This window comes from Amblyraja radiata, chromosome 4 (assembly GCF_010909765.2).
Source record: "Amblyraja radiata isolate CabotCenter1 chromosome 4, sAmbRad1.1.pri, whole genome shotgun sequence".
Lineage (NCBI taxonomy): Eukaryota > Metazoa > Chordata > Chondrichthyes > Rajiformes > Rajidae > Amblyraja > Amblyraja radiata.
Genome location: NC_045959.1, coordinates 18,877,530 through 18,901,761, shown reverse-complemented (window position 1 = coordinate 18,901,761; position 24,232 = coordinate 18,877,530). Strand labels below are relative to the sequence as shown.

The 24,232-nt window shown below is 44.9% G+C and overlaps 1 protein-coding gene across 1 annotated transcript in view; it reads left to right on the top strand.

Annotated features, from left to right (window-relative positions):
• The window catches only part of LOC116971868, a 283,701-nt gene that overhangs the window by 144,825 nt on the left and 114,644 nt on the right, over positions 1 to 24,232 (top strand). The window contains exon 14 of the mRNA XM_033019036.1: positions 13,038 to 13,201. Coding sequence (XP_032874927.1) covers positions 13,038 to 13,201 — 164 coding nt within the window. The remainder of the gene's footprint in view (positions 1 to 13,037; positions 13,202 to 24,232) is intronic.

Here is a 24,232-nt window from a genome sequence, read left to right as displayed (position 1 = left end):
GCGACAAATTATTCACTCGGTGTTTAGTCTGTATCAGGCATGAGCTGCCAGTGGAGCTGATACAAGTGGATACAATTACGAATTTCATGACAATTGACAGATATCTGATAGGAAATGGGCCAAACGTGGGAAAACATTCGCCCGGAAAGCTAATTTAGTCAGCACAAACAAGGTAGACCAAATGGTCTATTTCCATGCTGTAGAGCTCAATGACTCTTACTTATGATTCTTGTGGGTGCTCCAGTTTCTTCCCGCATACCAAAGATGTTCTTGTTGGTGGGGTAATTAGCCACTGTAAATTGTCCCTAATGTGGTACAATTTTGGGTGAATTAATGGGAATTTGAACCCAATAGGCTAAGGTGATTTGAGATGGGAAATATTCTGTGGTGTTCCTGTGATCTTTATGCAAAATCTCTTCCACGTTCAGAATGAAGCAGATAGCATTCGTAGTGAGACCGGGACCAAAGTTTTATACAAGGTCAACATAGTGTATTTGCTTTATATTGAATCCTCCTTAGGATTAGCTTTTAAAACCCTGCAGCTAGTGATTGATTACTCTGGTCATGCACCTTAGCAATTCAATCTAATCTAGCAAATTTTAAATGGCAAGCGTTTTAAACATGGAAGTGAAGATAAATCTATACTCTAATCAGAAGCTTCAGATGACACCATAAGAACAAGCAAGTGAGCGTTTGGTCATCTTGAGGATTCCTGCGATTAAATGTTGTAATAAACTTCTTAAACTTGGAGGTGGCAGTTGTTGGAATCTTGTACCTCGTGATGGTAGTAGTGAGATGAGAAGAGTGTGTTGTCGATATTTGATATTAGCAATCCCTTTAATGGTTGGTAGGTCAGAACTTATGATGGACTGGGCAATGACTACAACATTTTGCAGCTTCCTTTGTTTGTGGGCATTTGAGTTACCAAACTAGCTCATGATGCAACCAGTAAGTAAGCTCTTTATCATGTGCCTGCGGAAATTTGATAGAGTATTCGGTGACATACTGAATCTCCTCATTTTTCTAAATTGTTTCTCTCTCCTCGACATTAATGAAGACTATGAAAGCAATGGTCCTGACAGTTATCTCCTCAGACTATACCATAATTGGTCCAGAAGCAGTTTTCATTCAATAATCACACACTTGGTCCACAGTTGAGGGCCTCTGCTAAAACTTTCTTTGAGGACCAATTCTTCACAGAGAGCATGTACTAATTTCCCATTAGGCTGCTCATGACTATATCAGGTTTCTGTTTTTTGACTTGTCATCCATAATGCAAATAACAATGACGTGAACATTCTTCTGGTCCAAGCACTAAACTCAATTCTTAAAACAAATCCCTAAAGGGCGTCCAGCTGGTTTAAGTCTCCGCAGAATTTAGTCACATCTTCAGGTCCAGATAGTGGAATTGGAGGCATTCCACCATCTGCCCTTCCTCCCGATCACCAAGTTTCTGTGAAATCTCTGACAAAGACCAACGGCAGTGTATCAGATAGTAAAGAGCCACAGAACCATACCTTCAGATCCATCATTAGGTACAGATAGTTCTGCTATAACGTATGTTTCCACAACGCAAATTGGACATAACGTGATCGATGAATTGTGGAATGCTATTTGTAATATGTGGGCCTAATTGCTTGTAACACAATTACGATCAGGAACGAGAGAACCACTTAAAAGTTACTTTGGAAGTTGGCAAGCAGCTACCTTGGAAAAGGAATGTTTCCATGTAGGTCCCCGTTTGTTATCAGACTCCATTGTCTCTTAAGAACGCAGCTGCTACTTTAACTATGTGGCCATTGAAATTGATAAGCAATCACTTCTGTTGACAATTCTGCAATGACACTCTATTAATCAGTATAATAATTAGAAGATTTAGCTTGCAGGAACAAAAATAAACTTACTTATTTAAAAAAACCTTTCTTATTGTAAATCTGACATTTTCTGGCTCCTAACCCCTTTTCCCCATTGACACAATGTGCTCAGCTATTAATATCCCCCCTAACTGTACTGAGAAGGATACTCCGTATGACAATATACGCTCACTACCCTCCCCACCCCCCAAAACATTTTTTTTTTAGTTAACAATTGATAGTTTCATGGTCACCATTTCTGATTATTCCAGATATACCAATGAGCCAATTTAATATGACACAGTGGCACAGCTAGTCGAGCAGCTGCCTCACAGCTTCAGACACTGGGGTTCAGTCCTGACCTTGGGTACCTCCTGTGTGCAGTTTTCACATTCTTCCTGTTACCATGTGAATTCCCTCCGAGTACTGTGGTTTCCTCCGCCATCTCAAAGGCATGTTGGATGGTAGGTTAATTGGCTTCTGTATATTGCCCTCAGTATGAAGGAAAGCGGTGGAATCCATGGAGAGTTGGAGAATGTTGGGAGTATTAACAATGAAATTAATGTAGGATTAGTGTAAATAGGTGGCTGATGGTTGATGTGGACTCGGTGAGGTGAAGGGCCTGTTTCTATGGAATATCTCTTGATAACTATGAGTCATGAATCACCCAGCTGCTCTGCCAATATTTGAGGTCACGTCTCTGGATGGTTCATCCAGATCACTTTGGATTGCCGCTTTAGGAAAGTAATTCTTTACTGCACCCAACACACATCACCTTTAGTTTGAAGAATTTGAGCTTTGGAAGTGTGAGCATTCACTCCTAGCATTTAGCAACCTCACAATTTTCCATTCACCATCTCCTGGTGGATTTATCGTACATTTTGCTCCAGTCTCCTTATTTTTGGCAGATAGACTGGCTCCGGATTTGAAGAAAATGCATGAACATAATAGATGGTCAGTTACACTGCTTGTTTCCCCAGTTGCTCCTTCAGATAAGAATACTTGCCTACCTCGATGGTTTACCATGATACAAATCAAAAGTGCTTCAGGGCATTTTAGACTAAAAGGAGTTGCAGCACGAGGAAAACCAATATATAACGTCAAATAGCTGGCAATATAATCATGTAATGCGGCTCAAGACAAGTGAATAAAAATTAAAGTTGCATGTTGGCCATTTCAACATACCTTTGCAATACAAAGTGATTATGGCCAATTTCCAAAATAAAAGTCTACAGAATGATTTATACTGACTTCTCCATTTTGCTTCATTGACGTCTGGAACACTTTTAGAGACATAGAAACCAAATGCAAAACTGATGCTATTTTTATTAGTCAGAAAGCGCCATAAACCTCAGCAATTGAATCTAATCTAGCAATTTTTAAATGGCAAGCGTTTTAAACTTGGAAGTGAAGATAAATCTATACTCTAATCAGAAGCTTCAGATGACACCATAAGAACAAGCAAGTGAGCGTTTGGTCATCTTGAGGATTCCTGCGATTAAATGTTGTAATAAACTGCATTACAGCCAATCACCATTGTAATACATGGCGTGCAATGAGGATGAGATGCAATTACATTGGATCATCAGCACAGAAACAGACTATTGTCTAACGAGTCCATGCGCGTATTTATGCCAGCCTCAAGCTAAGCTCAACTAAGTCTGAAGAAGGGTCTCGTCCCAAAACATCACCCATTCCTTCTCTCCAGAGTTGCTGCCTGTCCCGCTGAGTTACTCCAACTTTTTGTGTCAAGCTAATCTTGCTGCTCATCTACAACTTTCAGTGGATAGTTAGTTTTTTCCCAGTAATTTTGGTTGCTGGTGTTACATGTTGTTGATTTTCTGGTGCCGTCCAGCATAGTTTGTAGAATCAACATGTTTGACTTAAGAATAGTGCCCATTGGCCCACTTGGGAAGGCAGCCAGGGTTTTGGGTCAATGTATTTTCCCAGAGACACTACATCTAGTGAAGTAATGCCTATAGATTAGTTTTCTAAAGTGGGAATTGAACTCAAAATCTGATTCAAAGACTGCTACCAACTATTCATTAGAGTGGAGTTCATCCTGACAGACCAAAATTAGATTATAACAGTGCAATACTTACATGGTAATTGGTCACCAAAAGAAATGTGCTGGTATCATAAGTTCATAAGTTATAGGAGCACAATTACGCCACTCAGTCATGGCTGAGCTAGCTTTCCCACTCAATCCCATTCTCCCCAAAACCCCTGACACCCGATGTGATGAGGGGATATTCCAGTCAAGAATCCAGGTCAGGCAATATCTGCGAGGAGAGAAGAAGATTAATGTTTTTGATGATGTCCTTTGATGAAAGATTATAGGCCTGAAATATTTTCCCAATTTCCAGCGATGATTGGGTTAAGCTATGATCAATGTTTGACAGCCCTGGGTCTGGAGTTTAGAGGAGTGAGGGGGGTCTCATTGAAACTTAACGAATAACAAAAGGCCTGGATAGAGTGGATGTGGAAAGGTTTTTTCCACTAGTGGGGGAGTCTAGGGCCAGAGGGCACTGCCTCAGAATCAAAGGACATACCTTTGGAAAGGAGAGGAGAAGGAATTTCTTTAGCCAGAGGGTGGTGAATCTGTGGAATTCATTGCCACAGCCAGCTGTGGAGGCCAAGTCTACTGGGTATTTTTAAAGTGGGGATTGACAGGTTCTTGATTAGTAAGGGTGTCAAAGGTTAAGCGGAGAAGGCAGGAGAATGGTGTTGAGATGGAAAGATAGATCAGCCATGATTAAATGGCGGAGTAGGCTCGCTGGGCTGAATGGCCTAATTCTGCTCCTATGACTTATTTACTTATGAATCACCTATCCATGTTCTCCATGGATGCTGACTGACTTGCTGAGTTACTCCAGCACTTTATGTCCTTTTTTTCCCTGAATAAATTATTTGTACTAATCCACGCTATCTGGATGGAGGTGGTTTCCCTTCTGATATCGGTATAAAATAGAATGTAGAGCAATGTGCATTATTTATAAATGCTGTTCCTCTAACTATGCCATTCCAGAATATTATTCTCTAATGCCCCTGTCCCACTTAGGAAACCTGAACGGAAACCTCTGGAGACTTTGCGCCCAACCCAAGGTTTCCGTGCGGTTCCCGGAGGTTGCAGGAGGTTGCAGGTAGTGGAAGCAGGTAGGGAGACTGACAAAAACCTCCGGGAACCTCCGGGAACCGCACGGAAACCGTGGGTAGGACGCAAATTCTCCAGAGGTTTCCGTTCAGGTTTCCTAAGTGGGACAGGGGCATTCGGATAAGCAATTATATGGGACTTGCAGGACTCTCTCCAACTCATTTCTCCACAAGAGCTTTCTTTCATCTATCAGCTTCTCCTTTCTTTTTCTTTCTTCCTCATATACCCTGTACTTCTCCTAAAGGAGGCTGGATGGCCCTTGTCGAGAGCTGGCACAAACTCAATTGGCCAACGGATTTCTTCCTATTGGATCTATAATTCTATAAGCCAATTGTACAAGTGCCAGGTTCTAAGTGCTCTGAGGATAACTAGGTTACTTTCAAATGATATTGAATTTATGTTGAACTGTCTGTCAAGACTATAATACAACATATACTGAGTAGTTACAATATATCTAATTATTACTTATTCCAAGGAAAACAGAATACATTGGCAATGCCAATTAATGTTCACACCAGCTCATTACTTTCAATTGCATTGTGTTGCAATTAGGCTGGTGAATTGGTACCTTATTTTTGCAAATGAGATTAACAAAATGCATTGCAAAATGGATCAGAAGCTATGTCAAGTATCTCTCATGGGTGAGATAGAAATGGGACTGCACTTCATCTGTTCTCAGTCTAATGCTTCAGAAGGACACTTGCCACCATTTTGCTTGTGTGATTGTAGCTGAAAGGACAAGAGCTTGCCCCTTACCTCCTGGTTGCTGTGAGGAACGTACAAAATAAGCAGAAGCATCAATACATCAAAATCCAGAAATCTGATATAATAGTCAGTTGAAGCATTAAAACAAAGATAACTGCAAAGTTAGATGGCATTGGACCTGTCCTTGAGTGCAATCCGGGATTAGACTGAAGATCTCTGCAACCTCTTCAATGCAAAGGAGGCAAGTTTTAAATTGCCAGTTTCTTTTGCAAGACTTGCAATGTCATTAAACTTTGATTGAATTTCAGCCAGATTCCCGACTCAGCATTTCCATTGCTCTTACAACCCACCACCTATGTCTGTTCACGTCAGACAACTTAGTCACACTGGTTGACAAGGAGAACCCCTTGTCCATCCTTCGTAAATATCTTCAACGTAAGCTTCATATATATAGTGCCTGATATCATCCAAAGACTATGGGATATTTTCACCTACTATGCTACAAGCTTGATCTATAGTTTGCCCAATGCCCTTTTCCGATTGGGATATTTCCGCTTTTTTATTATTTTTCTAGGATCCAATTGTCATTGGCAAGGCCAGTGTGTATTGCTTATCCCTGCAAGTCCCTTACAATGTGGCGGTGAACCATACTCTTGAACTGGTGCAATCCTTCTGGTGAATGTCTAGAATCCTACTCACACAATACTTTATGTGCACCAGGATTTAAACACGGTGATTATGAAGGAATGGTGATACATCAGGGTTAGGCTTAGAGTATAGGTTTGAAGTCCTGAAATCAGGATGATGTCTGCTTACATAGTCTTTGCTACATCCAGTGTTATCTGCCAAGTCATATGGATTAAATAGAATTAGTGGAAGACTGGCTTCTGTGTAATGGTGATCTCAGGAGGAAGGAGAAATGGATCATCCATTGGTAATTTCTGGCTGACTACACCAGTTTTGTTTCATTCGTTCATGTGTTGGACCCCAAAATTGTTGAGAATGGATTATTATAACCACTTTCCATTGTTGGCTGGTTAATTCTCCACCACCATTCACTACAAGATGTGGCAGGACTGCAGAGCTTTGAAATATCCATGAGTTGTGGAAGTTCAGAACTCTATTCCATGCTTGCATTGTACCTTCACTTGGCACTTTTCTAGGCATGCCTGGTGATGCTCCGCGGGTGTCCAATGCTCTTTTTATTGATTCAGGTTTATCCCTTGGCTGGTGTATGGTAGCATGAGAAATATGCTAGGCCATAAGTTTACATATTGTGGGTAGTGTATATGTTGCTACTGCTCGTGGTCCACAGCAGTTCATGGATGTCCAATTTGTGTTGCTTAGTTTATTATGATGGCGGGTGACCACGGTGAAGATGGGACTTTATCTCCATAAGGACTGTTGGAGGTTACTTCTACCAAACCCATCATAGAAAGAAGCATCTGTCCATAAGTTCATAAGTTCATTTATTGTCACATACACCAATTGGTGTAGTGAAATTCACTGGGCAGGTCAGTCATACAATTTTAAAAAAGCAACAGACTCAGAAAACACATTTTAACATAAACATCCATCACAGTGACTTCTACACATTCCTCACTGTGATGGAGGGCGAAAATAGAGTTCCAAGTCCTTCCCTTGTTGTTCTTCCTTGGTCGGGGACCTCGAGCCCCTCCGTTGACAGGACGGTCTTGACTCCCGTAGCCGGCGGAGTTCGGGCCCTCCGTATCGAGGCGTTCAACTCCCGCATCGGGGGGATGTCAGCTCCCACGCGCCGGGCGAACAAATGTCGCGTCGGGGCTGGACGACCCTTCTGCGGCGTTGGAGCTACTGACCAGCCTCTCCCGAGACTGTGAGCCCTTGATGGTAAGTCCGCAGGCCACGGTGGGAGCGATCCCAGGCAAGGGATTCGCTCCGATGTTAAGTCTGCGCCCCGCGGTGGGGCTCACAACAGTCCGAGGCGGCTCCCAGCTCCAGCGATGGTAGGCCGCAGAGCCCGGAGAGTGTGATCTGAAACTTGATCACCTCTCCGGGAAGGTAAGAACCTGAAAAAAGGTCTCAGGACCCTGCGGTGGTAACTGTATTCTGAGCATCCTCCTAGATGCCAGCACTGCCGACGCACTGTTTTTGCCAGAGGTATTTCCTTCAGGAGTGCACACAGCTCCTGGCAGTGGGTATGAGTCGCCCATGTAGGAAGGAACTACAGATGCTGGTTTAAACCGAAGATAGACACAAAAAGCTGGAGTAGCTCAGCGGAACAAGCTTCATCTCTTGCAATGGTTCAATTGTAAACTGAAGGTCTCGACTCAAAAAGTCACCCATTCCTTCTCTCCAGAGATGCTACCTGTCCCGCTGAGTTACTCCAGCTGTTTGTGTCTATCTGCGGCATGAGTCACCCGATCTGTTAAGTGTCTGGAGTTTGGTCACCATCAGTCAGCGTGCTACTCATCAAAGGCACGGGGGTTGTAGCTATGAGAGTGGGCCATCTTCACCCTGTCACGGTGGGTGTTGGGGAGGCTCCATGAGTGTGGAGTGATTCCGACTGAGCTTACTCCCGCTCCGTTGGAATTTCTCATTGGAGCCAAGCTCCGGGATCATTCCTGGGAGCCAGTCCCACACAACATGAGCTGCCTCTCCGAGATACTCAGCTTTCCGTTCTGCGACGCGGGGAGATGCTCAGTGTATGAGCCGCTCCAGCACACTCTACACTTCCTCACCCTCGTTTTGCATCTGGACATGCTGTGGAGTCCCGTGTTACCACTGGACAGTGAGGCAGGCCCTATTGGTGGTCTCTCTGTAGGATGGTCCTCCGCCTTTGTATCAGGGACCGGGGGTGTTGCACAGAGTAATGACGTGTGTAAAGGAGTGATAGCTGACACACTGTAAGCTTTACTGTGAGTTTAATATAGCACGTGGCACACACGTCCCAGCACTGACTGCATCCAGCCTTCAGGCGTACTGGAACCTAGTGGGAGGAACAAAGGGAGGATACTACAGTTATACTAATATGATGGGGCGTGGTTAGTGGTGATGAGGTAACTACATTATAGGTTGCATGCATAACCCATCTACATCCTTTCCCTTACGATTCAAACAAGTTACTACAGTGGCAGGTTTATTATACAGAACCTGCAAAGCTAAGCAAACTCTCCGTAGCGAGCCGGAGGTTTTACAACCCGACCCGAGCGAGTGCGCACAGCACCCTCACCCTCCCCGCCCGAAAGAATAGGAGGAGGGACAGGAACAGAAACAGGAGGGGGAGAGAAGATGGGTGGGGAACCCAGCTTGAAGGGGGAACGGAGAGGCACAGGTGAGCCAGGTGAGAATGAAGGGGTAGAACGAGCTGAAGTTGGAGAGAGAGAAGACCTAGCAGGAGACAGCAGAGCCTGGGGAGCAAACCCGGGAGGAGCAGGGGGGGCTACCCGAGGCAAATGGACCGACCGTGGCATGCAGGGAGCAGATGGTACATTAGTGGAGGAAGGCTCGACATGCGATGGAGGGGTATACGGAATCGCAGGAGGTGGTTTGGGCTCGTTAACCGCCAACAGGTGCTGGCGGCTGCGTCGGTATACAGTCCCTTCGAAATCCACGAGGTAGGACCGTGGCGCGCTGTCAAACCCGACGACGGTGGCAAGTCGGGAGTAGCCGGTGGGCGTCTGCAAACGGACGACCTGTCCAGGCATCAGTGGCGAAAGAGGGCGGCAGGATTTATCATGCGATCGTCGCTGGATCTCGTGCTTCTGGGCAATACGTTTCTGGACATCAGCAGGCTGCAGGACTTTGGGCATCAGGGACTGCTGGGCAATAGGCATCGGAGGGCGGACAACTCGGGACATGAGTCGCTGGGCAGGGGATCCCATGGTACTGTCTCTGGAAATGTTGCGAAGGTTCAGGAGACACTGATAGAAATCCCCGTTCGAGAGGCGGGTTTGTTCAAGCAGGTGCTTAGCACTGCGGACCGCCCGTTCAGCTAGACCATTGCTTTGCGGGTACTCTGGGCTGCTGGTGAAATGATTAAAGTTCCACTTCGTGGCAAACGCTCGAAACTCGGTGCTGGTGAACTGGCGACCGTTGTCTGTCTGCAGCCGGACAGGGGAACCAAATGTGGCAAAGTGGCGGCGAAGCTTGCTGATCACCATCTCGGAGGTGATGGCAGGGAGGAGGTCAACCTCGAACCAATTCGAGTAAGAGTCTACTAGCACAAGGTAATGCCTCCCGCGCCAGTCGAAAATGTCGGCAGCCAGAGAAGACCAGGGCATTTCAGGTGCCGGCTGCTGCAAAAGTGGTTGTCTTTGCTGATGCGGGGCAAGCGAGTGACAGTCCGAACAGGAACCCACCCTTGCCTGGATGTATTTAGCCATGGCCGGCCAGTAGTACTGTTCCTGGGCATGAGAGATAGTGGCTTCTGCCCCGGGATGACCCATGTGGGCGGCATCAAAATACAAGCCATGCAGCGATGCCGGGATGACAACTTTGTGTCCTTTGATAATAATACCGTCACGGAGGACTAACTCATCGCGGACCAAAAAATAGGGGTGGACGCTGGCAGGCAACGAATTCCGCTTGGTGGGCCACCCGCGCTTGATGACAGCAGCAAGCTGCTGTAGGTCAGGGTCGTTCGCGGTATGTTCAACCAAGCACTGCAGCTGGTGAGAAGGGACGAAGTTAACGTTCAGTACCTGTAAGTCCGACTGCTCGAAGGGGTGTTGGTCACAAGAGGCCCGGGGGGCCCGGGACAGTGCATCGGCCACATGCATCTCGGTGCCCCTCTTATATATGATTTTAAAGTCAAAGCGCTGTAGTTGCAGCATCATCCGCTGTAGCCTGGCAGGAGCGCAGTGTATCGGTTTGTTAAGTATTGTTACCAGTGGCTGGTGATCCGTCTCAACGGTGAACCTGGTGCCAAATAAGAAGTCCTTAAACTTCGAACACGCGAAAACCACCGCCAGCAGCTCCTTCTCTATCTGAGCATAGCGCTGCTCTGTGTCCGTCATGGTCCTAGAGGCATAGGAGATAGGCAGCAGCGAGTCGTCAGCGTGGAGTTGCAGGCAGGCAGCACCCAGACCAAATCGAGAGGCGTCGCAGGTGACCACGATCGGAAGCAGCAGATCAAAAAACTTCAGTGTAGGTGTGCTGACCAGCCTCGTCTTCAGCAGGTCAAACGCCTGCTGGTGTTGTGGAAACCATGCCCAGGCAATGTCCTTCTTTGTGAGCTGTCTCAGGGTTGCGCTCAATTCGCTGAGGTCGGGGATAAACTTCCCCAGGTAATTCACCATACCCAGGAAACGCTGCAGACTGACAACGTCTGTCGGGGCGGGCAGCTCAGAGATTGCGCTGGTCTTTTGCGGGTCAGGCTTCAACCCTTGGGCCGTGAAAATGTGGCCGACGTATGTGACCTCAGGCACCCGGAACTTGCACTTTGACCGATTGAGCTTCAAATTTATCTGCCGAGCACGGTCCAAAATCCGCCGGAGGTTGTGGTCATGTTCGGCCACATCCCTCCCATAGACCAGAATGTCGTCCACAATAATTGCGCAGGGCAGACCTGCAAATAATTGTTCCATTGAACGCTGAAATACCTCGCTGGCAGAGTTGATGCCGAACGGCATCCGTAAAAACTTAAACCTGCCGAAGGGCGTGCTGAACGTGGTCAGGTCCGTGGAGCGTTTGTCCAGTGATATCTGCCAAAACGAACTTTTGGCATCGAGGACGGAGAACACAGTGGCTTGTCCCACCTGGGCGGCAACATCTTCGACAGTCCTCATGGGGTAGTGGGGCCGTTTAATCGCCATATTCAAGTCCTTAGGGTTGATGCATATCCGTATCTCATTTTTTCCTTTCTTCAACGTGGCGACCATGGTGGAGACCCATAGGGTTGGATCGCTGACAGCCTCCAGCACTCCCATGTTGACCATGTCCTTCAGCATATTTTCCACCTTGCCCTTCAAGGCTTGAGCTCTCTTCATTGCGTCGGGACCGGCCAGGTTGAGCAGGAGTGATGCTTTGACCGCGGCTGGCTCATTCCGGTGCACAATATTAGCGTAGTGAGTGTAGTCCATCACAAAAGTCGACCATCGCTCCGCAATGTCAGCGTCGAAGACAAGGGGAGATGGCTTTCGGCATGAGGATGCCATGTCAAGGGAAACCCAACACTGGGCACTAACGGGGACAAAATAAATGAAAACCGGTAAACGGGAAACGCGAGTTTTTTTTTAAACTTCTGACACCATGTAAAGGAGTGATAGCTGACACACTGTAAGCTTTACTGTGAGTTTAATATAGCACGTGGCACACACGTCCCAGCACTGACTGCATCCAGCCTTCAGGCGTACTGGAACCTAGTGGGAGGAACAAAGGGAGGATACTACAGTTATACTAATATGATGGGGCATGGTTAGTGGTGATGAGGTAACTACATTATAGGTTGCATGCATAACCCATCTACAACGTGTAATAGATATTTAAGTTCACAGACTCGCCAGCTGCCTGTCACTTCTGTAGTGTAGAAGAGATTGTTCTATGTCTATATGAAGTGTGAGAGGTTGCAGCCCTGTTTGAGTATCTAAAGAGGTTGCTCCTCAAATCTTGGCAGCATTTCAGCCCCACGCTCCTGATCTTTTGTCGGCAAATACGGGGGGGGAACGGTCGGTGGAGGGAGGGGGGGGGGGGAACCTCTCTGTCGGTTTGCTGATGGGCCTGGACAAAATGGCCATTCTCGGCGTCAGCCAGCGGACAGTCGATGGTTCTGCCCGAGTCGATTGCCTGCCCCTCTTCCAGGTTTACGTCCTTGCCCATATGTCCCTGGAGAGGGAACACGCTTGTGTCCGCAGGAACTGTGGAGATTTTCCGTGGACGCTGGTTGCCGCGGGGGGTTGAGTGCATTGTGAAGGAGGATGATAATGTTGTAATCTGATGATTGATTGATTGGTGTTTTCAAACTGCTCAGCAGTTTTGATTTTTCCAGTATTTATAACTGTGATTTTTTGAATAAAAGCTCTTTGTTAAGAATAAAAAAACCTGTTCCCCTCACACACTTTTAGTTAAATTTGAGGCTATGGCCAGGTGGTATGTCCCAATAAAACAATTTGTTTATAATTTAAACACAGAATTGGTGCAGAGATACAGATGCTGCCAAAACCAAATCTGTTGGCTGGATAATACTACAGCTTTGCATGTTAGTAACACTACAAAGGAGCAGAAATGAATAGATGATTGATCCCACGGGCCCAGCACTGGTGTGAATGTGTCAGAAGCTCATTGTGAACTGGAGAGCTAAGAGGATTCACTGTATGTAGCACTGACTGGCATCTCTTTCTTTTCAGCGCCTGACTTACAGCACAAACCATCCAATAGGTGATGCAGCCAAGCTTTACTGGCTGTTTTACAGAACACACCATTCTGGGATCCCTGGCATACTGATTACAGTCATCTTGTACATTGTGATTCTCCTCTGCTCCCTTACAATCCTGTATTTGTATTTGTTAAGGTAAGTGTCTTTCATTTAAAATCTGATGATCTTCAGGAGTAGGCAATTTGAGGGCATACAATGATGCTTAACATCTTCTCCCTTAGCCTTAGGATTAGGAGAAGACAAATGAACGTATGTGGGATAGCTGGGAATCTAGGCTCCAGACTACCATGTAATTTTGGTTTGTAGTGGGTACAGTAGTGGTTCCTGTCTTGGAGGATGCGACTCTTACTCAGGGAAAGATCACCATATTTCAGGTGCTGCGAAGTTTTAATGCTATTGAGATGGTTCAGTTGGAGCCTTCACAAAATAAAAGTAAAAATGAATGGAGCTGTGCACTGGCTACCTGACAATAGAGGTATGAGCAGTCTTCCAGAGTCCCCAGAACTTCCTAGAAAAAGCAAGCTGTGGCATAATCAGGTGTTTATGGGAGGGGTGTGTAAAGTACTGAGTGTGAACAAACAGGCCTTTCATTCAGAAAGGTTGGGAATGATTGATTTACAGAATAGTGGTATGTTTGACTTAGCACAAGCATTAGTATCTGTCAGCGTATGCTTTAAACCCTACTTGTAGGGATGTGTACAAACACAGCACCATACGCTGATAGTTCTGCAATCTGCACTTCAACAGAAGGTTGGGTTTGAATGTGAGGGGGAAGTCTGTCAAAGTGCTTTGCACTGCTTTGAGCCGAGAAGCTGTCTGGCCTATCAAGCTGGTACTTTGTGGCTTCTGTTTCACATTATTCATTTACTGTTTCGTTTGCATCATGCTACAATCTTGTTCTCATTACATAGAATTATGGTGAATTTAAAATAGTTAGTTCTGCGGCTCTGTGTTTTGTTGGAGGTCTTCCCATGCTCCTGCCCAGAAATTCATTCCTGGTGAAAACATTCATTGGCAATTGCAATAGGGTGTTCTTACATTGCTTCTGAAACTTTGTTTTATTGACTTCAAAGAGTAAAACAATCTTCCATGTGGTGCATTTGGCATCACCACCTAGGAGTGAATTTAGCAGTTTTTTGATTCTATCTCTCTCCTCCTGTACTTAACATTTTAAAATGCACAAAGAAGAAACAAGGAACTGGAATCTTGAGCAAAACACAAAGTGCAAGAGTAACTCAGCAGGTCAGGCAACATCTCAGAAAGAGTTGGATAAACAATGCTTTGGGCCAGATTCTTCAGATAGTCCCGACCAGAAACGCCGACTATCCATGTCTTACAGAGATGTTGCCTGACCCACTCACCCCCACATTTTACGTTTTGCTCTTAAAATACACCATTGCTTTTCACCTCAAGTGGATCTAAATCCTGGCACTCCCTACCTAATAACATTGAGGAGCACCTCCATTAGAAGGTGACAAACAAAACTGAAAAAGAGTTCCTTAATATATAGGAGAAGAGTAAACACAAACAGGAGGTTCTAACAATAAGAATGGATTTAACAGACTGGCACTGACGGATGGCATGCTGGAATGAAATGACAAAATTGGGCTGATGTAGAAAGCATAGTCCACTTCCACTTGTTCAAGAACATTTAGTGGTTTGTAGTAAATGCTGGTCTTGTCCGCAAGCCAGTTGGTAGTCAGTTCTAATGACTGTGGGTAAAGAGATTTCTGCGGGATTCTCTGTCGGATTTATAAATGAACATTTCATATCTATTGCTCCTTATACTGGTCTCCCTCCTAATAGGCACAATGTGAGGAGGATGTTTCCTCTTGGGAGTCTAGAATAGTAAGATTAAAGGAGAACTTACCAGTTTGAAGTTTGATCTTGATTTTATGAGGAGTTACGATGAGCGATTACGTGAAGAAGGGCCGTCCGTCTGCGTGCGCATCAATCTTCAAAGCAGCGGTGTTAAATCACAGATAAAAAAGAAGACCTGAGAATAGTAAGATTGTGAAAAACTAGAACTTCCATATGACCTTGATAATATGAGGGTGGGAGCGGTGGGCACGTAATCGCTCATCGTAACTCCTCATAAAATCAAGATCAAACTTCAAACTGGTAAGTTCTCCTTTAATCTTACTATTTTACTTCGGAGTCACATGAGTGACTACGTGAAGATTTCAAAGCTCTGTGATTTCACGCCGGTTACGAATCCAGGCGTCACACACTGAATGGATTGACCATGGATGAGAGTATTATTAAAGCATTCAGACATAACGTAGTTAGTAAAGACACTGATGCTTTAAAATAAAGAAAATAAATGTTTTATTAGCTTCCCCTCCGAACCTGTGGGAAAACTAGGTAACAGAACTTAAGATGGCACGAGCAAATACCCCTGGTCCGATAATGGGTTTGTTATAAAACCGCTGGAACGTTCTTTCATTCACCCATCCTGCAGCCGCTAGGATGTCATCAAGGGACACGTCCATCGTTCTTGCTGCCGACGTAGATGCAGCCCTGGTGGAGTGAGATTTAAAGATATGAGTATTTATTCCCGCTACCACCATTACCTCCTTTAACCATCTGGAGATAGTTTGTGTTGACACCTTTCGGTGTGGTTTCTTGTGGCTGATGAGGACCGATTGTTCTGAGCCTCTGAGGTTCTCCGTGACTCTCAGGTAGTGGTGTAAATGTGTTACCACACACAATCGTTGGTCCTCTGGATATGCCAGGAACTGGATCTTCATCCCTGACATTCCTGGCCTGCTCTGTTTGATCAGGTCCTTAACAACGAATGTTATGTTATTCGTATTGCTGGTCATGTAGTCCAGTCGTAGTTTTTGTAGTGTCTGGACTCTTTGGGCTGTTATTAGCACCATCAGCATAACCACTTTCAATGTTAGTTTTGACAAAGATAAGGCCATTGGCTGTCCCCACTGACGAAGTAAGGTCAGTACCATGCTCACATCCCATGTGTCCGTGTACCTAGGCCTTGGGGGTATCAAATTGTAAATTCCCTTCATGAATTTTATTACGAAGGGGTGCGTTCCTATCGGCCTGTGCCCTGCCTCCAGTGTCAGATAGGAGGATAGTGCACATCTGGCACTGTTGATTGCGCTATAACTTAATTTATAGTCATAGTACAGGGCTGATAGGAACTCCAAGACATCTGTTATCCGAACTGTGTTGTATGTTATATCGTTTGCATGGCAGAAAGCTTCCCACTTCTTAATATGAGTGGCGTACTGTTTTTTGGTACTGTCCCTCCATGCCTTTGTGATGACATCCACAGTTCGTTCGGATAGTCCAATGTCTTGAAATGGCCTCCTCAGAATCTGCAAACCAACAAATTAATCCGGTCAGAAAGTGGATGGTTGCTCCCTGAAACTGGGTTTACTAGGAGATCTCTCCTCTTAGGTACAACCATTAATGGCTGGACTATGATCCCTAATATTTTCGGGAACCAGGCTTGTGTAGGCCAATCTGGTACTACTAAAAATGCCTGTGGCTTTGTCTTGCTTGATTTTAGTCAAGCATCGGTTTATGAGGCAGAATGGTGGGAAAGCATAAATATACATTCCTCCCCAGTTTAGAGAAAAAGCATCCACTGACTCTGCTCCTGGGTCCGGCTCCCAGGACACATATCTGGGTAATTGATGGTTTGATCTAGATGCAAACAGATCCAAATCTGGAGTGCCAAATCGTATAGTTATTTCATTGAATACCGTACGATTCAACATCCATTCTATATTATCATTAAACATTCGTGACATTGCATCTGCCACTGTGTTATATCTTCCTGGTAGATATACTGCCGTGACCCAAATATCCCTCTCGATGCACCAGTGCCAAATGAGGTTAGATAATCTGTCACAGGATACAGATTTTACACCACCCATGTGATTGATATATGCTACCGCAGTAGTGTTATCAATCTGAATTTGAACATGCACATGTTGCATGTTGTTACAGAGAGACTTGAGCCAATATTGTGCCCCCAACAATTCTAGGTAATTGATTCCATATAGTTGGAGTATAGTAGACTCTTGCTCATTCCATCTGCCTCCACAGCTCCTGACTGTGTTTGTGGCTCCCCATCCTAAACCGCTTGCGTCGGTTTGGAGAAACACTGATGGGCTCTCAAGTAAGATTTTTCTTGAGCTGAGTCTTATGTTTGCCATCCACCATTGTAGTTCAATAATGGCTTCAGCTGGTAACCGCATAGATTTGCCAAACTGACCTGCATGCAATTTCAATGCTCGTTCCTTTGCCCGCTGTAAATGCTGGTAATGCAAAGGTCCGTAGCGTACTGCAGGAAAGGCAGCTACCAATTTGCCAATTACACTTGCTGTTTGTCTGATAGTTGGTTTGTGTTTTTCTATCAGATCATTGCAGGCTTTCCTCAAGTCTTGTTGTTTGCCTTTAGGCAAAGTCACCAACATGGTTACTGTATTGATAGTAAATCCTAGGCAATCAATTACCTTGGTAGGAGTTAATTTTGATTTAACTGGATGGATTAGGAACCCAAGTTTTTCAAACAGGGTTTTGGTTGCCTTGACTGTTGCTTCTGCCAATTCTTTGGTGACTCCAAAGATGAAAATGTCATCCAAATATGCCATGACTATGTGATTTTGAGATCTTAGCAGCCCCAGAATTGGTTTCAGTAATTTGGTAAACAGTCTAGGGGTTGATGTCAATCCATTTGGCAGAGCCTTGTATTGCCATAATTGACCCATCCAGGTAAACTTCAAATATCTCCTATACTCTTAGTGAATAGACACCGAATAGTATGCATCTTTGAGGTCGATGCATGCCATATAGCCATTTTTGGAAACCAACTGAGTTGCTGTTCCAAAATTGTCCATTTTAAAGTGTTTATATTGCACATATGTATTGAGTTCCGTAAGATCCAAATAATACGGATCCCTCCATCTTTTTCTCTTTTGGAAATAAATTGGATATAAATTGATGAGGTTCTGTGTATGATCTCTCAATAACATTATTTTCAGATAATGTTTCAATTTCTTTTTGTATATTCATTGTCTCTTTTTGGGAAAAGACATATGTGCGAATATTAGAATGTGTTGGTGGTGGTGATGAATTCAAATTGAACTCAATTTTGAATCCTTCTATACTGTGCAGTATGAATGGATCCTTAGTAACCCAACACCATTCTTTTAAGAAGTATTTTAACCTTCCCCCCACCTGTAAGTGAGGTTCGTCTGGTATGTTCCCTGAGGAACTGGTTTGACTTACCTCTGTTGTTACTGGCGGCGTGGCGATGGTTTTCGTCCGCGAGGTTTGGGGAGCAGAGCTGGTGGTTGCTCTCTCCTCATCCTCGCTGTCGGCCTGCTGGGGCCTGCCCCTAAAAAAGACCTTGACTCAGGTGTGAATCTTCCTCCGGTGCCTGGCTCTCTAGGTGTAAAACGCCGAGAGCTGTAGGGGTGGAATCTCGTGGATGGACCCCTGGGTGTGGCCTGACCTCTTGTTATGAGGCGCACGGTTTTTGCCTGGTCATCCAGGTCCCGTACCTGTCTTGACAGGTCTTCCCCAAACAGGTAGTTTGCAGGCTGGATGTCGCTAGCTTTGCAAAGAGCTGCAAACTTCGAATTTATTGCTGGTTTTATTGCCTCTTTCCGAATGCAGTTTATTTCGAAGCGGGCATTACATAGCAGTGCCATGGTATCCTGTTCCCAGTCAGTGAGGAGGCCTCCTTCCACACCTCCTGCAAACAAAGTAATTCCAGACCCCAGCAGGTTTAATACTTTTTGGAACTTCAGTTCCTGGTTCCTGATGATGGGACCTATTTGCCCCCAATTTATACGGTTCACTGCTTGAACCTTGAGGGAAGCACAGTTAGATGGTGGGGGGTACCTGTTCAGGGTCACTTCCATGTGATTGTAGAGGTACTTCCCCCAATCTCCCCTTGGAGTGTTCCCCCCTTGTGCTTCCAAACTCTGAATCTGGGTAATCCCCGTATGTACTTCCCCCTTCCATGGGAAAGACATATTGCTGCCCAGAGTATGAGGCTGCTGGCACGGTCTGTAGAAGGGACTCGTGCTGATATTGCTCCTTTCTCCGGAGTTTATCATTGTGGAGCAGCTTCTCCACAAGCTGCTCCATGTGGGAGAGTCGTCCTCGGACGCTTCCCGATGAGGGAGGGTATCCCTCTTCCCCGGACTCATCCGAGTCTACGGGTCTGGCAGACTTATGGGTGGCTTTACGTCCCGCCGGGACCACCACGGTGCTTTCCTCCTGCACCAAGTCTGCTGCTGCCGGTTCTGATGCCGGCGGCAATGTCGGCGAAAATGACCGTCGTCCGCTACCGGGAATGCTGCGGTCTTCGGCAGCCGGTTTCCCCGCAGACCGTCTCTTCGACATTTCTTGGGGCTCTGAAAAACAAATAATTCCTTAGCCCGAACAGAAAGCGCAGGGTAAGTGGTTCAACTTTTCTTACCTGCCGCCTATCCCAATGGCTGGGAGGACGCAGTGCCTCTCCAGTCCGTTGCGCGCGTTGCTTTCAGATGTAATGATGCGCACGCAGACGGACGGCCCTTCTTCACGTAGTCACTCACGTGACTCCGAAGTAAAATCAAGGGTCACAGACTCAGGATATGGTGTACTACATTCATGTGTGATGTGAGGAGTAGCTTCTTCACCTGTGGAACTCTTTACCACAGGGGTCCGTGAAGAGCAAGTTGTTGAATATATTTTAGGAGGTAGATACATGTTCTGCGTTCAAAATGCATCAAGAGGCATGGGAATATAATATTAGCATAAGGAGCATCCATGATCATGTCAAAGGCAAAGAAGGCTTGAAGGCCAAATAACCAGCAACTACCTCCTTTTTTTCTCTGCTTCTTCATTTCCATCTGTTTCAAAGTGGAAATACCTTCTCTGCACCTATCTTCATTGTTTCTTTGCTTTTGCCCTTATTCGACCAGAGCAATTGAAATTAAATAAATGCCATGTCACCTGTTAATTTCACTCTCATTGGCAGGCTAGTTCGTGTCCTAACAGTCGGTGGTTGGTCCACCACATCCATGCAAAGACAAAGGTATCCTCAGCCTGCTGCCAGCACAGGTGCATTTGCCAATCTTTGTAGATTGTGGTGGAATCATCTTGGAGTTAAATAATGTCTGGAATTTGCAGTCAGCAGTGAGGTGTTAGTTCTCTCTGGTGATCTTGAAAATTAAAAGAAAATCCAATTTTATTATTAAAAATTCAGGTACACTTTCAATGTTTGTGGGGAGGTTTACAATCGACATGCAGAAAGCTCTTTCTTCGGACCTAGACTTTAGTTTAGTTTATTGTCACGTGTACAGTTACAGTGAAAAGCTTTTGTTGCGTGCTATCCAGTCAGCAGAAAGACAATACATGATTACAATCGAGACAATACAGTGTATAGATACATGATGAGGGAATAATGTTTAATGCAAGATTAAGCCAGCATGGTCCGATCAAGGATAGTCCGAGGGTCACCAATGAGGTAGATATTAGATCGGAGAGTGAGTAGAATGTGGAATATGCTACCAGATGGAGCTTTTTGGATTCATTTAGTCATAGATGATATACGTGTTTGACGGCTGAGTGACCTTGTGCCACAGAACGCAATAACGATAATATGTGAAGAAATGTATTTCGTCAGAGAGTGGTGAATCTATGGAATTCTGCCACAGATGGCTGTGGAGGCCAAGTCAGTGGATATTTTTATGGCAGAGATAGATAGATTTTTGATTAGTACAGCTGTCAGAGGTTATGGGGAGAAGGCAGGAGAATAGGGTTAGGAGGGAGAGATAGATCAGCCATGATTGAATGGCGGCGTAAACGTGATGGGCTGAATGGCCTAATTCTACTCCTATTACATAACCTTATAACAATAATGTTAGGGTGGTTTACAATAAAAACTGTTTGTAAATAGCAAAATTAATGCTGAGTAGACTGATTCTCCCTTGATTGTAATTCAGAAGGATGCAGAGTTCAGGAGGGACACTGAATTACTGACAGCAATTTTCAGTTTATCCGGCTAAATTATACGGACAACCAATTCCCAAAGCTTCTGGTATTTTGCAGTTTAACAATGATAAATGCTGATAGCTTCAATGTCATTAACTTTGTAACGACAGGCCAATATAGAGGGAGTACAGAGAAGGTTCACCAGACTGATTCCTGGGATGTCAGGACATTCATATGAAGAAAGATTGGATAGACTCGGCTTGTACTCGCTAAAATTTAGTAGATTGAGGGGGGATCTTATAGAAACTTACAAAATTCATAAGGGGTTGGACAGGCTAGATGTAGGAAGATTATTCCAGATGTTGGGGAAGTCCAGAACTAGGGGTCACAGTTTAAGGATAAGAGGGAAGTCTTTTAGGACTGAGATGAGAAAATCATTTTTCACACAGAGAGTGGTGAATCTGTGGAATTCTCTGCCACAGAAGGTAGTTGAGGCCAGTTCATTGGCTATATTTAAGAGGGAGTTAGATGTGGCCCTTGTGGCTAAAGGGATCAGGGGGTATGGAGAGAAGGCAGGTAGTACAGGATACTGAGTTGGATGATCAGCCATGATCATATTGAATGGCAGTGCAGGCTCGAATGGCCTACTCCTGCACCTATTTTCTATGTTTCTAAATACACCCACCTACATAGTAGGAGTAATGTACAACAGCCAATTAACTTTCTAACCTGCATGTGTTTGGATTATGGGACAAAACCAGAGGACGTGGTGGACACCCACACTATCAAAGTGCAAACTCCGTGTGGGCAGCATCTGAGGTCAGGATCAAACCTGGCTGATTGGAACTAATGATGTGTAGTTCTACTAGCCACGTAACACTAGGTGTGTCATCTAATAAATACCACTGTAAAGATTGTGGAGAAAACCAATGGGACATTAAAAAAATGTTTGCTTGTTCATTATTTTTCTGGGAACACTTTTGCTTTATTAAGAACCAGCACCAAACCATGAATGATTTTTTATTTGTCTCATGCATTTCAAGATCATAAGGTCCTAAAGAATTTACAAATAATGAAATACTTTTAAATTGTGGTCACAGCTATAATATGGCAACAGTGATAGTTATTCTCCACCCAGAATATGCTCCCAAGACCCAATGAGCTAAATTGCCAGATGGTCCTTTTTAATGATACTGACAAAGTGATAAATATTTACGATGACTATGGAGGTCATAAAGTGCTGAGGTACCTCAGCGGGTCAGGCAGCATCTCTGGAGAACATGGATAGGTGATGGTTCACATCGGGACCCTTCAGATCGATTGTAGAGAGGTTGGGGAAAGAGAGCAGGATGAGAGGAAAAGCAGGTGATAGGTAGACACAGGCAAGGCAGCCAACATCTACAGTTCATTGTTTCGACATAATGGAGGCAATGTCCTTGCCTTTCACAATAGCAAGATGTACCATTTGATTGCAGCATCAACATCAGTTCAGTTGTGGGCAGATTGGTTAGAGACCATTTTGATTTAAAAAACATTTAGTCTTGCAAAAGTACTGGTTTAGGTTTTGACAGCCCCCTACTATTCTGCTGGGAAGTGGCACTCACTGGAAAGTGTACCGACAGAGAATGTGGCGTTTGGTGGTGGTATTTCATGGAACCCTTTTCATTGTCATGAAAGACTCGCAAGTCTTTTTGTCAATCATAATCCATCCTCAGTACATGTCTCCAGACACGAATAGAATATAAATAGCGACACAGTTACATTTCAAGTTGCCCCTAGTATGTAGGGAGTAGGCGAGGATGTTTTCGAGGAGATTTTGAAATACACAGTATTCAAGTTACATTTCTCCGTGGATTGTCACCTTGTCGTGGTGGAGAAACTTGTGTGGTCCTAAGATCCTGAGAGCGATGCTGTCTGGAGCTATGCTCTTGGTAGGGTCACCCATGGCGGTAAGGTCGAGGGGGAGGTCTCTGACAAAGAGCAATTCAACCAAGATCTCAATGGTGGGACAGGTGGAGGAAGACGGTTGACGTTAGTGGAGCGTCACAACGGCAGGAAGGCGGATGAAGGCTGCAGCAGAAAAGGGTCTCCGGTCGTCTTGGATTTCATGCCACTGGATCCTGACCCAGATCTGTCAAGGACCATGCGGTGGCTGCCTGTGCAGCAGTCTCCCCACGTTAAACAAAGTCACGCACAGGCGTCCTCCATGAGAGGACAGTCATACTCGTTTCGAGTGACCGCCGATGATGATGATGATTCAATTTACAAGCAGTGGATTGAAATCCACGATGGTCCATGGGCTACCAAAAGATGTACTGAGCTTCTGAATTTGATTGATTGAGTGATTGATTGATTGAAAGATACAGCATAGAATAAGCCCTTTGACCCACAGAGTCCACGCCGACCTTCGATCACCCGTTAACACTAGTAGTAGACAGAGTTGATATGATCAAGCTTTTCCCTTTGAGAATAGGGAAGATTCAAACAAGAGGACATGATTTCAGAATTAAGGGACAGAAGTTTAGGGGTAACATGAGTGGGAACTTCTTTACTCAGAGAGTGTTAGCGGTGTGGAATGAGCTTCCAGTGGAAGTGGTGGCGGCAGGTTCGTTGGTATCATTTAAAAATAAATTGGATAGGCATATGGATGAGAAGGGAATGGAGGGTTATGGTATGAGTGCAGGCAGGTGGGACTAAGGGAAAAAAGTTGTTTGGCACGGACTTGTAGGGCCGAGATGGCCTGTTTCCGTGCTGTAATTGTTATATGGTTTATATGGTTATAGTATGTTATCCCACTTTCTCGTCCACTCCCTACATACGTGGGGCAATTTAGAGGCCAATTAACCGACCGACCCACATGTCTTTGGGATGTGGGTGGAAGCAGGGGCACCGGGAGGAAACCACCAGGGTAAACGGTTTAGGACCTTATGATTTTGAAATACATTACGTACATAAAAACGCAACACAGACAGCACGCAGGTTGCTGGTATTACCGACTGCACCATCATGACCCCCCTTTAGTTCTTGGAATCAGAGGAATTTCCTTATATTTCTCTACATGGTAGTTGTCACTGTGAGTGTGAATATTAGCGTGCAATCCATTTTGTTCCTTAGTTACTTTTTATACAAGCATTTAAATCCAATTCTTAATTGCCTGTGTAAAGAGAAACAGCCATTGAACTGCTGCAGTAGCTTTGGTGAAGACAA